Consider the following 11,963-nt stretch of genomic DNA (forward strand, 5'->3'; position numbering starts at 1 on the left):
GGCCTGGTCTGGGGACTGCGTAAGATGACAAAACCTTAGGACAGTGGCCAGGGTGCCCTCAGGCGCTCCTGTCACCCCCAAGGACAGCAATGGTGAGATGAGAGGCGGGCAGTGCCTGTGGGGGGCGGTGGGGAGGGAGGGGGGCCTGGGTGCGGAGGCCGAGCTGGGACATCCCCTCCCCTCGGGCCCTGCCCCTGCTGCTAGGCTCCTCTGAGCCAGGAACCCTCTGCGGTGAGTGCTGTGCCCCGTGTCTCCTGGGCACCAGGAAGGCCAGCTCCCTCCAGGCAGAGTGCAGCGGCGCCTTGGTGAGGCTGGGCGGGGGTCTAAAACCGGCCCCGCCTGGGGAAGCAGAGCTCTTCCCACCCCTCCTGGGAGAGAGGGGAAGCCAAGGCACAAAGACCTGGCCCCCGCCCCAGAAGCAGGACTACAGCACGCGCCCCCCGGGGGGCAGACCCTCCATCAGGGCCCTGGCAGCCTCGTCTCCTCTCTACACCGCAGCATCCCTGCTCAAAACCCGTGGAGACCACGCCTGTGCCCTGTGCCCTCTGTCCTCCAGGAGCCCGTGAGGCCGCTGGGGGAGGCTTCTTGGCCTTGGGTGAGGCTCTGATGGGTGGGTGGGGGGCCAACGTCGTGCTCACTCTGCCTCCAGGTGCAGCCTCGGGGTGCGGGCAGCTCCCCCACCCTCCGCGCACTCTCCCCACGTGAACCCCGCCCCGCGTCCCCATGGTGGCCGCTCTTGGCCGGCACTGGCCAGCTGCCTTTCTCCCCGCGCCTCCCTTGCCGGAGTGGGCCTGCAGGCCCTTCCCTCCTCTTGCCTTCTATTTATAGCTGTGTTCCTGCCAGAGCCTGGCGACGTGCTGTAGCATAAACGTGGCAGCCGCTTCGGGAGGGATCCTGGGCCAGATAGAATGAAGTCCGTGACGCCTGCTGGTATTAAAAGTGAAGGAGAAGCGGGCTGGGGGCGGCGGGAGGAGATGGACTGCAGCCCGATTTAATGCTCCAAGGGAAGATGCTAATCCGCTCCCAGGAGGTTTCTTACAACATGAGCTGCTCCTGCACGAATAATCTCTGCCACAAAAGCCTGGCGTGCGAGTCAGGATCAGAGCTGGGCAGTGGCAGCTCGGTTCTGAGGTCCCCTCTGCGGGACACTGGAGGGGCTAGCCCAGTCTCTTTGAGCTCCAGGGGGGCCCAAGGGGCCTGTGAGCCCCTTGAGAGGGATTTGAACCTCTTGAGAGTCCCTTGGACAGCAAGGAGATCCAGCCAGTCCATCTTAAAGGAAATCAGTCCTGATATTCATTGGAAGGACTGATGCTGAAGCTGAAGCTCCAATATTTGGCCACCTGATGCTAAGAACTGACTCATTTGAAAAGACCCTGATGCTTGGAAAAATTGAGGGTGGGAGGAGAAGGGGACGACAGAGGATGAAATGGTTGGATGGCATCACTGACTCAATGGACATGGGTTTGGGTGGACTCCGGGAGTTGGTGACGGACAGGGAGGCCTGGCGTGCTGCAGTCCATGGGATCGCAAAGACTCGGACATGACTGAGCAACTGAACTGAGCTGAACTGACCCCAGCCCCAAAGCCCACTCATCCACTCTCTGATTCATCCATTCATTTGGTCAACAAAGATGAAATAGAAGAGTGCCCGCCTGGCCCAGGTGCTGGGGCAAGAAGAGCGGAACACAGTTACCAAACAGGTGTGCAAACGAGGAAACTTGAGAGAAGATGCCGAGGGTCAGGAGATGCAGAGTGAGGGAGTGCTGGGCAGGAAGGCACTATGCTGTGCGGTTAGAGACTGCCTCTCCCAGGAGGGGCCCAGGTGTGCCGGCCGGTGGTGGACTGGGGCCGGGATGGACTAGGCCTGCAGGGGGACTGGGATGAAGAAGCAGTGTGATTGGAACGCAGGGAGGGCGAGGAACCTGGCTTAGGGCCGAGCAGGGCCCTGGAGACCAGCGTCAGGGGCCACCCTGTGGTCAAAGCTGCCTTTTATTCTGAGCGTCTTCCGCCTCCCCGGCCACACAGCCTCCCCGGGCTCTCTCCTGCCCCTCCCGCCCTTACAAGGACCTTGGAGATGATGACATCGGGCCGCCCGGATGCTCCAAGCTACTCGGCTTTTCAGGGTCCTTACCACGTGTGGGAACACCCCACTCGGGCTCTAGGGGTTAGGGCGTGGACATCTTTGGGGGTTTCACTCTGTCTCCCACACCCCCACTTGGGTGGTACAGGTCCAGGGTTCCGGGGGTCTCTCAGGAAGGTTAGACATCACAAAGCTAGAGTTCTGTCTGTCCCACCCACCGCTCCCAAGGAACCCCCAGCTCGAGGTCTCTGGTGCATGGCTACCCCACAGCCTGAGGGTCAGAAGACAGGCCTCCTCACCTCTCCGGGGGGCCCCCTCCCTGGGGTTGGGACTCTCCAGGTTTTGTGTGTGGCCCACCGGCAGGTAGGCTGTGGTTTGCAGCCCTCCTGGACACAGAAGCCCAGGAAAAGCTGGCAGGACTGGGTCCTTGGCCCGGGTGTTCTCTGTCCATCGTGTTGGCACTGCACTGTGCTGGCTCACCTGACCCCATCCGCATTCACCACCAGCCCAGGTGAGAAAGGGCCTGGAGAAGCTGTATAAATGCCAAGTGTCCCTGTGGGCTGGGGATTAAAGCCGGTCCGGGACCTGTCCCGCCCTGCACAGTCTCCGCCGCCCAGGGTGGATGTGGGTGCCGGTGATAAGATCCGGCGGGGCAGCCGTGCGCCCCAGCCCCCCTGCTTTCGGGTTTCTGGTTCTCGCAAAACCTCTGTGAAGTAGACTTTCCTCTATCTCCTAAAGGAGAGGATGCCGGGGCCCAGGGAGGGTGAGTGGGAGGATTCGGGAGAAGCTGCTCAGTTCCTCCCTCCTCTGCCTATTTTCAGGACACTCATCACTCTGACCTCCCAGCCTGTGCCTTGCGCCCGGGCCGGAGAGCAGTCCCCTGGCCGGCCTGCTTGGGGGTCACAGTGTGGCCTCTCCCATCTGCCTGCCCGACCCCCAACCTCGTGCAGCCCCTTGTTCCCTGTCCCCTGCTTGACAGTGCTCAGCCTGCTCTGTGACCCCCAGGCCTCCCCCCAGCTGCCGTCCCGTCTCCCTGGAGCCCCCAGGGCCAGCCCAGCCCTCATGGGGGGCCTCTGGGCAGATCACCCTGCAGGTGACTCCATAGAGGCCCACCTGGCCGGGCCCCTGCCTGGTCCTTGGCCTGCATACGGTCCCCTCCAGGTCCGAGTCCCTCTCCTGGCTGCCTGCCACCTGCAGGAGCCCCTGGGGGTTAGGGCCAGAGCTTAGTCCTTCCAGCCGGGGGCATCTAGGAGGCCCCCTGGGATTCCCCAGCCTGCAGGTCAGGAGATTAGGCACTGGGCCCTGCAGGTGTCCTGCCCCCAGGCTGGCACAGTGTGGGAGGCAGTCGTGGCGGGTGGAGGAGCTGGTGAACGGGGCGGCAGGCCGGCGGCCGGGGCCCTGACACTCTGGCGCCCTGTGTCCCTGCAGATGTGCTGGTGGACGGACAGCCCTGTGACCACCAGGCGGCGGCCTGCCGGGTGGGTGACCCAGTGCGCCTGGAGGTGCGGCTGACCAACCGGAGCCCGCGCAGCGTGGGCCCCTTCGCCCTCAGCGTGGTGCCCTTTCAGGACCACCAGAACGGCGTGCACAACTATGACCTGCGCCACGCCGTGTCCTTCGTGGGCTCCGGCACCTTCTACCTGGACAAGGTAGGGCCCTCCCCTGGGGCGGCAGAGGCTCTGCGTTGACCCTCGTCCACCTGGCTCTCCCGGAGACCCCAGACAGTTCACGTCTCCATATGCGAGTCCCGGGAGCAGGGCCACGATGGCGAGGCGGGGCTGTCGAGGAGCTGGGGTGGGGCATCCAGGGCACCACTGCCCTGCCTGCTGCGGGCAGCTCCCCGTTGCTCAGCGGTGACTGAGCCCAGAGGAGCAGATGAGGTCACGAGGCACGGTCCTCCCGCTCCGCTAACCGGGGGACATGCGCCTTTGTCCCCAAACACTCCCCAGCTCGCTGACCCCCAGACAGCCCAGGGAGGGAAGTGCTGTCAGCTCCTTCCCGGGATAGGAGCTGAGGTGCAGAGAGGTGCAGGGACTTGCCGGGGGCAACACCGCAGAGACACCCTGGAGGGTCGCACAGCCAGGCCTGGGGGTCCTCCCCCGCCCCCACATCCGGTCGGCCCCGGGTCTCCCCAGGCTTTAGGGGCCCTGTGACTCCTGGCTCTCACCTCTGCCGCCTCTCTCAGGTGCAGCCGTCGGGCCAGGCGGCCTGCCTCGGGGCGCTCCTCTTCCTCTACACGGGCGACTTCTTCCTCCACATCCGGTTCCACGAGGATGGCCCCAGCAAGGAGCTGCCCCCATCCTGGTTCTGCCTGCCCAGTGTGCATGTGCGTGCCCTGGAGGCTCAAGCCTGAGCGCCCGCCCCGTCCTGGGTCCCAGATCTGGCAGGGAGAGACGACCAGAGGCCCCCGGCCCCAGGGACAGGGCCACAGCTGCTGCCACGACACCCGTCCCCTCCTCCCGGCCCCCAGGGCCCAGTCCGCTCTCCCCACCTCTGCCCGCCACGTCCTCCCTGGGACTCGCAGGGGCCCCCCCGCACACGGCAGCCTCGCCCCTTCCCACCCTGCCTGTCGGGGCCCCCCTGCAAGCTTGGGATAAGGCAGATGCTGACCCAGACCCCAGAGTGTGGCCCATCCACCCAGCCCAGGCCTGGGGTCCCTGCACCTGTTTCCGTGACCTCGGGTTCACAACCCAGCCGGTAGGAAGAGAAGGCAAGCATAAGGGAGGGACCCTTCCTGGTGGGTCTGGGGCACCTCCCCCGGCCCCTTGGCCCTTGAAAACCCCCGAGGGCTGGCTCTTGTCCTGGGGATGCTGAGGCCGCAGAGCGGGGAGGGGCGGTACCGTGGCTGGCACCGAGAGCCCCCCCGCCCCGGGGAGTGGACCCCCCGCGTCAGCTGTCCTGGGCCCTGGGCTGGTTCCAGGCCGGCTCGGGGGCATGGCCCGTGTGTGTCTGTGTATCGGTGACAGATTCTCCAATAAAGGGCCTACCTTGCCTCTCTGCTGGTCACCTGCATCCTTGCCTCTGCTTGTCCAGCGCAGTCAGGCGGCCGCCCCCCCTCCCCAAGTCGTCAGCCCCCGGCTCAGGTAGGGATTCCTGCGACCCCGCATGGCCGGTGGCCAGCAGGGTTGGAGCTGTGTCCGTCTGTCCTTGTGAAGCCCAGCCCCTTCCCAAGCATGTGCTCTTTGGGCCTGGTTCTCATCTCTCTGTAAACACCGTCTCAAGTCCCGCCCCGCGGTCCCCAGCCCCCAGGATGGCTCTGGCCTCCCCAGCCTTTCAGTTCCTCTCCTGAGATACACACAGGCTTCCCTGGTGGCTCAGCTGGTAAAGAATCCACCTGCAACGTGGGAGACCTGGGTTTGATCCCTGGGTTGGGAAGATCCCCTGGAGAAGGGACAGGCTACCTACTGCAGTGTTCGGGCCTGGAGAATTCCACGGACTGTATAGTCCACGGGGTCGCAAAGAGTCGGACGCGACTGAGCGACTCAGCACACACCTGAGATACACACACACTTGGGAAGGTGTTTGGGGGTGACACTGGCCTCCAGAAGTCGAGGTGAAGCTTGGAGGGGGTTGTCCTGTAACCGGCCTTGGCCGCACGCCCCCGTGACGGTTGCCTTCGCCTACTCTGGGGGGACGGAGCTCGGGGCCGCAGGCGGCCTGAGCCGGGTCTGTCTCTGTCTCTCGGCGGGGTCACCGGTGGAGAAGGTGGGAACTCGCAGCTCTATCTCAGGGCCTAAGCCTGCACCTCACGGGCCAGGCTGCCCCCAGCAGTTTTACAGGCTGCTTGTCGCCTGCCAGGAGCTGGGCTGAGGGTGGGCATCCTGTCTTGCCCCGAGTGGGGCTGAACTGCCCTGTGGTGGCAGGGAGGGGGCACTGGTGCAAAGGCAGAGCTGCCACAAGGCCCGTGGCGCCCGTTCCCCACACTCTACCAGCCTCCACCCTCTCGGGCCTTGCTTCTCCCGAGGCCTGCCCAGGGTACACACCTGGCTGCTTGTACAGGCCAGCCCAGGGAGGGGATTTGCTTGAGGGCCCTGGGGCACAGAAGCGCATCTGGGAGGTGGGGGACCCCCACGGGGGAATGAGGGGTCAGGGCGGGGACAGGCCAGTGCAGAAGTACCCGTGGGTCCCCGGGGCTGACATCCCCAAGGAGCCTGGGGGCAGTGAGAAGGCGGCCTCCGCCCCGGCCCACCCCCAGTAGCACAAGCTGGCCGGTGTGTGTCCAGCCCGCAGGGGTCATCCCTGAACACCAGCCGTCCTCAGTCGTGAACAGATCAGACACTGGCCTTGGGAGCCCTGGGGGCGCTGGGGATTCCAGGGAACCTTGGGGGTCAGGAGTGGGGGCCGTGGCCCCCATTGCCATTTTCCAGGATCAGCTAAGTGTGACATAATAGACACTGGGTCTCTGCTCTCAGCCTCCGATACAGCTCTTTCACCCCCTTGGAAGTTCCTGGGTGACAGGAGCACCCTTTGTTCTGAAGAGGCGGCTCTGGGTGGGCTCCTGAGTGGCTTCAGCGTGGTCACCAGAAAGGCCCAGGGAGACCAGAAACTTGGACCTTCCTGAGAGGGGGCTGGAGGGTAAGTTAATCAGTCAAGCCTTCAAGACGGAGCCCTTTTAGATAGCCTTCCACGGTGGGTTTGGAGGGCTTCCTGGTCGGTGAACACGTCCACAAGCCAGAGGCCGTCCATGCCAGCTCCACAGGGACAGAAGTGCCTGCACCTGGGACCCTCCCAGACCTCGCCCTGGGCGCCTCCTCATCTGTATCCTTTTTAATGTCGCTTACAATCAACTGGTCAATGTAAGTAATGTGTTTTCCTGAATACTCTGAGCTGTTCTAGCAAACTATCATACCTGAGGAGGGTCATGGGAACCCCAAGTGTTTTCTAGTTTCCCAAACAAATACAGCAGTTATCAGAGAAGTTACCGGATGCACCGAGAGAAGTCGCAAGGCTTCTTGGAGGAGTGGATGCTGGAACTAACCCAGGCACCCTGAAGGGTGAGCCAGGTGGGGCCTGTGTTGCGAATGCCTCCCACGATGGAGGAGATGAACTGAGTCCAGCCCGAGGGCAGCCCTGCGTGGACCGTGCACATTTGAAGCTCTGTCGCGGGGCCAGCGGGAGCTGGGGAGCCGTGTAGAGTAGGGTGGGGCATCTGTGTGGCTGGGTCGTTCCAGCTGTGCGACCGAGGCAGCAGATCCCGGTTCTGCTGTCTGGATGATGCGTCCTGGTTCTTAAGGTCCCAGACTGCCAGCTCCTGGGTGCTGCAGTCCTACAGCTTCTGTGTCTGGACCCCTCCTCCCTCCGAGGGCCAGAGAAGGCTAAGCCAGGAATAGCCCATGTCCTTTTCATCTCACCAGCTGAGCCAGCTTGGCCTTGCCCTCCTGACATTTGGTCCATTCGGGCAGGACAGGCCTGCAACAACCCCAAAATCACCCCGCTGTCAGACTCTGTCATCCGAAATTCACTGAGCAGAGTCCGGGTCCACGGGAAGACGCCGGAGGTGCTGAACTCAGACTTAGCCATTTGTCAACTCTGCGACCTCAGACACGTCACTTTGGATGTGATTTTTTTTTTTCTTCCATCTGAATAAATGGAGATGAAAATACTTCATGGGAACTTTCATGTTAAGAGTTTTGTTTGATCTCCAACTTTACTACAGGTGAGAGCAACTCCTCGTGAATACTGATTCCCACTTCTCCCCCACTCCTGTTGCCTGCATGTCCTCCCATCCACACCCTGGCGTGTGCCCGGAATCACAGAGCTGAACACGTGAGTTCACGGTTTGCCATTAGGTCTCTGCACAGGTTCATTGATGAGGTAACGTGAGAGAGCATGAGGCAGGCATTTCTAACGCAGACACTCACATGGGAAAGGGATTCCCTGACAGAGGAGTGAGCTCTGGGACTCTGTGGTCAAGTGAAAGCTGCAAGTGTGGATGGTTTCAAACAGCGCATTTGTTGGATGAAGTCTCTGAGTCTGCCGTCCAGGAAGCCACTGTCATTAGAGGTCTAAAGAGCCAGTCTGGTCCCAGTAAGCAGGAAGAGGGTGAGGTACGCCTGTCATCACCTGGTTCCTGGGGCCTCTGAACAGTGTTTTAAGCGGTTAAGACAAATAATAGGGAGGGATCAAAAGAGGGTGTCAACATGATGGAGCAGAGGCCCAGACCAAGCTCCTATTGAAAACAACTGAAAACGATGGTAATTATGTAAAAACACATTTGCGAGTGCATCCACAGGCTGGCAGGAAAGTAAGAGATACTCAGCCTGCTACCTGTGTGTAGGCAGAATCCAAAAAGGCTAGCAATGAACTGATGCCAACTTTCATTTGGAGGGTTTTGCCAAAGCAGGAGCATCAGTTTTTGCAGCCTCATGAAACAGGAAGGAGGAAGACAAACCCCAGAGCCCACCAGGCAAGAAATCTAATAGAAGACTGCTCCCCAGTAATTTGGGAGCCCTACCAAACTCAGAGACTGGAAATGAAACTGTCCTGACTCAACCCATTGATTCCATCCCAAACTGGCCCTCCCACGAATCTGCATCCCAAGGCACAGTCCTGGAAAGCCACCCCCAAACTTCAAGTTGTTCATTAATTTGAAAATGATCCTAGGTATATACACACACCAGACATCTTACAGAATAGATTGTATCCTTTCTGGAGGAATCTACTCTTGTCCCAAATCTCTGAGGATTTCTACAAGGAACATGAATAATTCAGGGTTATAAAAGAAAGGAAGTCATTAAATATACAAGGAAACAATGCATCATGTGTGAGCGCCAGAAGAAATAAAAGCAGCAAACTTAGGCCTGAAAAGGAATAGGATATTGGATTTATCAGACACAGACTACAAAATAAGTATGCTTGATGTGTTTTGAGAAATGAAAAAGAAGATTATGATGGGTCCAGAACATCATAAAATCATAATCAAACAGACCACTTCCTATACTTGAAAAAGAGAGCTGAAATTAAACACTTAGCAAATAGGTTGGAGAGTATATTAAACCCAGCTTGGGGAAGAGCTAGTAAATGAAAAAGCTGAATCCGTTATAAGAAGTGCAGCCCAGAAAGACCAAAAGATATGAAAGGGACTTAAGGAAGCTCAGCAGACAGTGAGACACCTTCATACACATCTAATCAAGTTCCTAGAGAAGTGGGCACAGAGAATGGAGAACAGTCAGTATTTGAAAGCATAACAGCTGAGAACTGCTCAGAACTGATCAGGACACAAGTCCACACGTGTAACAAGCTCAATCAATTCCAAGTAGCATAACATTTTAAAGACACAATAGACATGTCATAATACAGTTTCAAAGACCAGATGCACAGGGATGCTTTAAAAGGAGCTAGAAAGACAAAGACAAATTGCCTTCAAAGAAGTGGCAATTTGATTGACAACTGACTTCATCAGCAAAAACAAAGTCCAGAAGTCAGTGGTATAGAGGATGAGAATGTGCTGAGTGATACAAGTATTTTCAACAGGTGAAACGATTATACTTTCAACAAAAATAGGGTTTCCACCACCGAAACCCCACTCACAGGAATTCTGAAGAATGAATCTCAAGCAGAAAGAAATTGATGCCAGATAGAAAGTCAGAGATGCAAGAAAGAAGGAACAACGGATTGAGAGGCACACATGTGGGTGAATCTAAATCGCACATTTACTGTGTAATAGTGATTAAGTTAAAATAGAATTGACATGTATAGAAAAATAACAGATTTTGGTAAGGGATGATTGGAATCAATGTTTTCTAAAAACTGCTTTAATTTCAATTATAAAGATTCAGGAGGAGGATAAAGATATTGAGTAACATAGACGTAGGCTTTGGTGCTGGGTTTATGGAAGTTTCAATTTCTGGGGTCAGCATTAAGAAAATGAGAAATAGTACGAACAACTTCTAAACAAATTTCTCCAAAAAAATTAGATAAGGAAAACTAATTATTCAATCAAAAAGAAGGAAAGAAGGAAAAGAAAAAAGACCAAAGAAATAAATAGAAATGACAGAACAAATAAAACAGCAATCATAATGATATTACAATGCCCCGTATTACAGTTAAAAAAAATGGGGCACAGAGCAATAAAGTAACACCTAAAAGTGGTTATGAAATAAGTTATAAAAATAAAGCATATCAGTACTCAGAATAAATTAAATATCCCAGACAAAAAACTAGATATAAAACCCACAAAATCATGTTTATGATGTTTACAAGAGACACTAAAACATAAGGATATAGTAGGCTGAAATAAAATGTTGGAAAAAATGTACCAGAAAAAATCCTAATAAACTGTGAGTTTAAAGTAAAAAATAAAGTACTTCAAGTGATAAAAATAATAACATCATGACAACAATAGTAATAACATCAGGATGCCTATAATAATTCCAGTTATGTGTGCAACCAATAATACAACTTTAAATACACAAAAAAAACCTGGTAGAACTAAAAGGAGACTAAAGTAACTAAAGGATGGAGAAGACAAAAATCATTAAAGATATAAAAGATTTATAAAATTCCATCATTAAATTTGATTTAATGGATTTATACTGAATACTCGGCAGCCTAGAAAAATATTTTTATCAAGCACATGTGCAAGATTTGCTTTATGGCCCTGTAAGTAGTTGAATCCGGAGAAGGCAATGACAAGCCACTCCAGTACTCTTGCCTAGAAAATCCCATGGACGGAGGAGCCTGGTAGGCTGCAGTCCATGTGGTCACTAAGAGTCAGGCACGACTGAGTGACTTCACTTTTCACTTTCACACATTGGAGAAGGAAATGGCAACCCACTCCAGTGTTCTTGCCTGGAGAATCCCATGGATGGGTGAGCCTAGTGGGCTGCCATCTATGGGGTCGCACAGAGTCAGACATGACTGAAGCGACTTAGCAGCAGCAGCAGCAAGTAGTTGAATCAAGCTGAATCAAGATTGCCGGGAGAAGTATCAGCAACCTCAGATATGTAGATGATACCACTCTAAGGGCAGAAAGTGAAGAAGAACTAAAGAATCTCTTGAGGCTGAAAGAGGAGAGTGAAAAAAGCTGGCTTAAAAGTCAACATTCAAAAAACGAAGGACAGGGAAGCCTGGCATGTTGCAGCCCATGGGGTCGCAAAGATTTAACAACTGGACAGTAACACATAGTTGAAGGACTGTTACCATACAGATGCATTATCTGAACCCAGTATACCTAAGTTAGAAATATATCACAAAAAGATAATTATGAAGCTCGCATGCATTTGAAATTTAGTAAATACTTGTAGATAAGTCAGAGTTGAGAGAAGAAATCGCCATGGAATGTGGCAGGTAAGGAAATTGAGCAACAACAAAAGTATATCAGAGCTGTATGACGCAGATGAACCAGTGTTTAGAGGGGTGTGTTATAGGTGTAAATGCTGATATTCAGAAGAGGAAAGTGTGAAAGTTAATGAGCAAGGCACCATCTCTAGCAGCTAAGAGATGGTAGAGGAGGTCAAAGAAAATAGAAGAATATAATAAAGATAAGATCATAAGTTAATAAAATAAGAAAGAGAGCCACAGTAGCAAAAAGCGAAAGGTTGTTTCTTGAAAAGGCTAATAAAATTGGGAAAACTCTGAATAGATTAAAAAAAAAAAAGAAAAGGCACAAATAGCCACATTACAAATAAAGAGGGAACATCAGATCTTACAGACAATAGAATATTGTTGAGGAAAAAGGGGAAACTATGGTGAAATTCATAACAATAAGCTGAAAAGTATAAATGAAATATAAAATTTCTAATAAATATAATACAAATTAAAATATCTTGTAATAAATAGGATGAATAATCCTAAAACCATTAAAGAAATCAAATCCATAGTTATAAATCTTAAAAACTCTTTTCAAAAATAAAATTCCAGGTCCAGATGGTTTTTACCAGTG

The 11,963-nt window shown here is 54.5% G+C and overlaps 1 protein-coding gene across 3 annotated transcripts in view; it reads left to right on the plus strand.

Annotated features, from left to right (window-relative positions):
• TRAPPC9 (trafficking protein particle complex subunit 9) overlaps window positions 1–5,086 on the plus strand; it is a 415,657-nt gene extending 410,571 nt beyond the window's left edge. For all 3 annotated transcript variants that reach the window (XM_055431945.2, XM_055431946.2, XM_055431942.2), the window contains 2 exons: window positions 3,509–3,729; window positions 4,266–5,086. In XM_055431945.2, coding sequence (XP_055287920.1) covers window positions 3,509–3,729; window positions 4,266–4,433 — 389 coding nt within the window. In that variant the 3' untranslated portion in view covers window positions 4,434–5,086. The remainder of the gene's footprint in view (window positions 1–3,508; window positions 3,730–4,265) is intronic.
• Window positions 5,087–11,963: the final 6,877 nt, after the last annotated feature.

Source organism: Moschus berezovskii, chromosome 16 (assembly GCF_049115385.1).
Source record: "Moschus berezovskii isolate FMDL1 chromosome 16, NW_MosBer_1.0, whole genome shotgun sequence".
Classification (NCBI taxonomy): Eukaryota; Metazoa; Chordata; class Mammalia; order Artiodactyla; family Moschidae; genus Moschus; species Moschus berezovskii.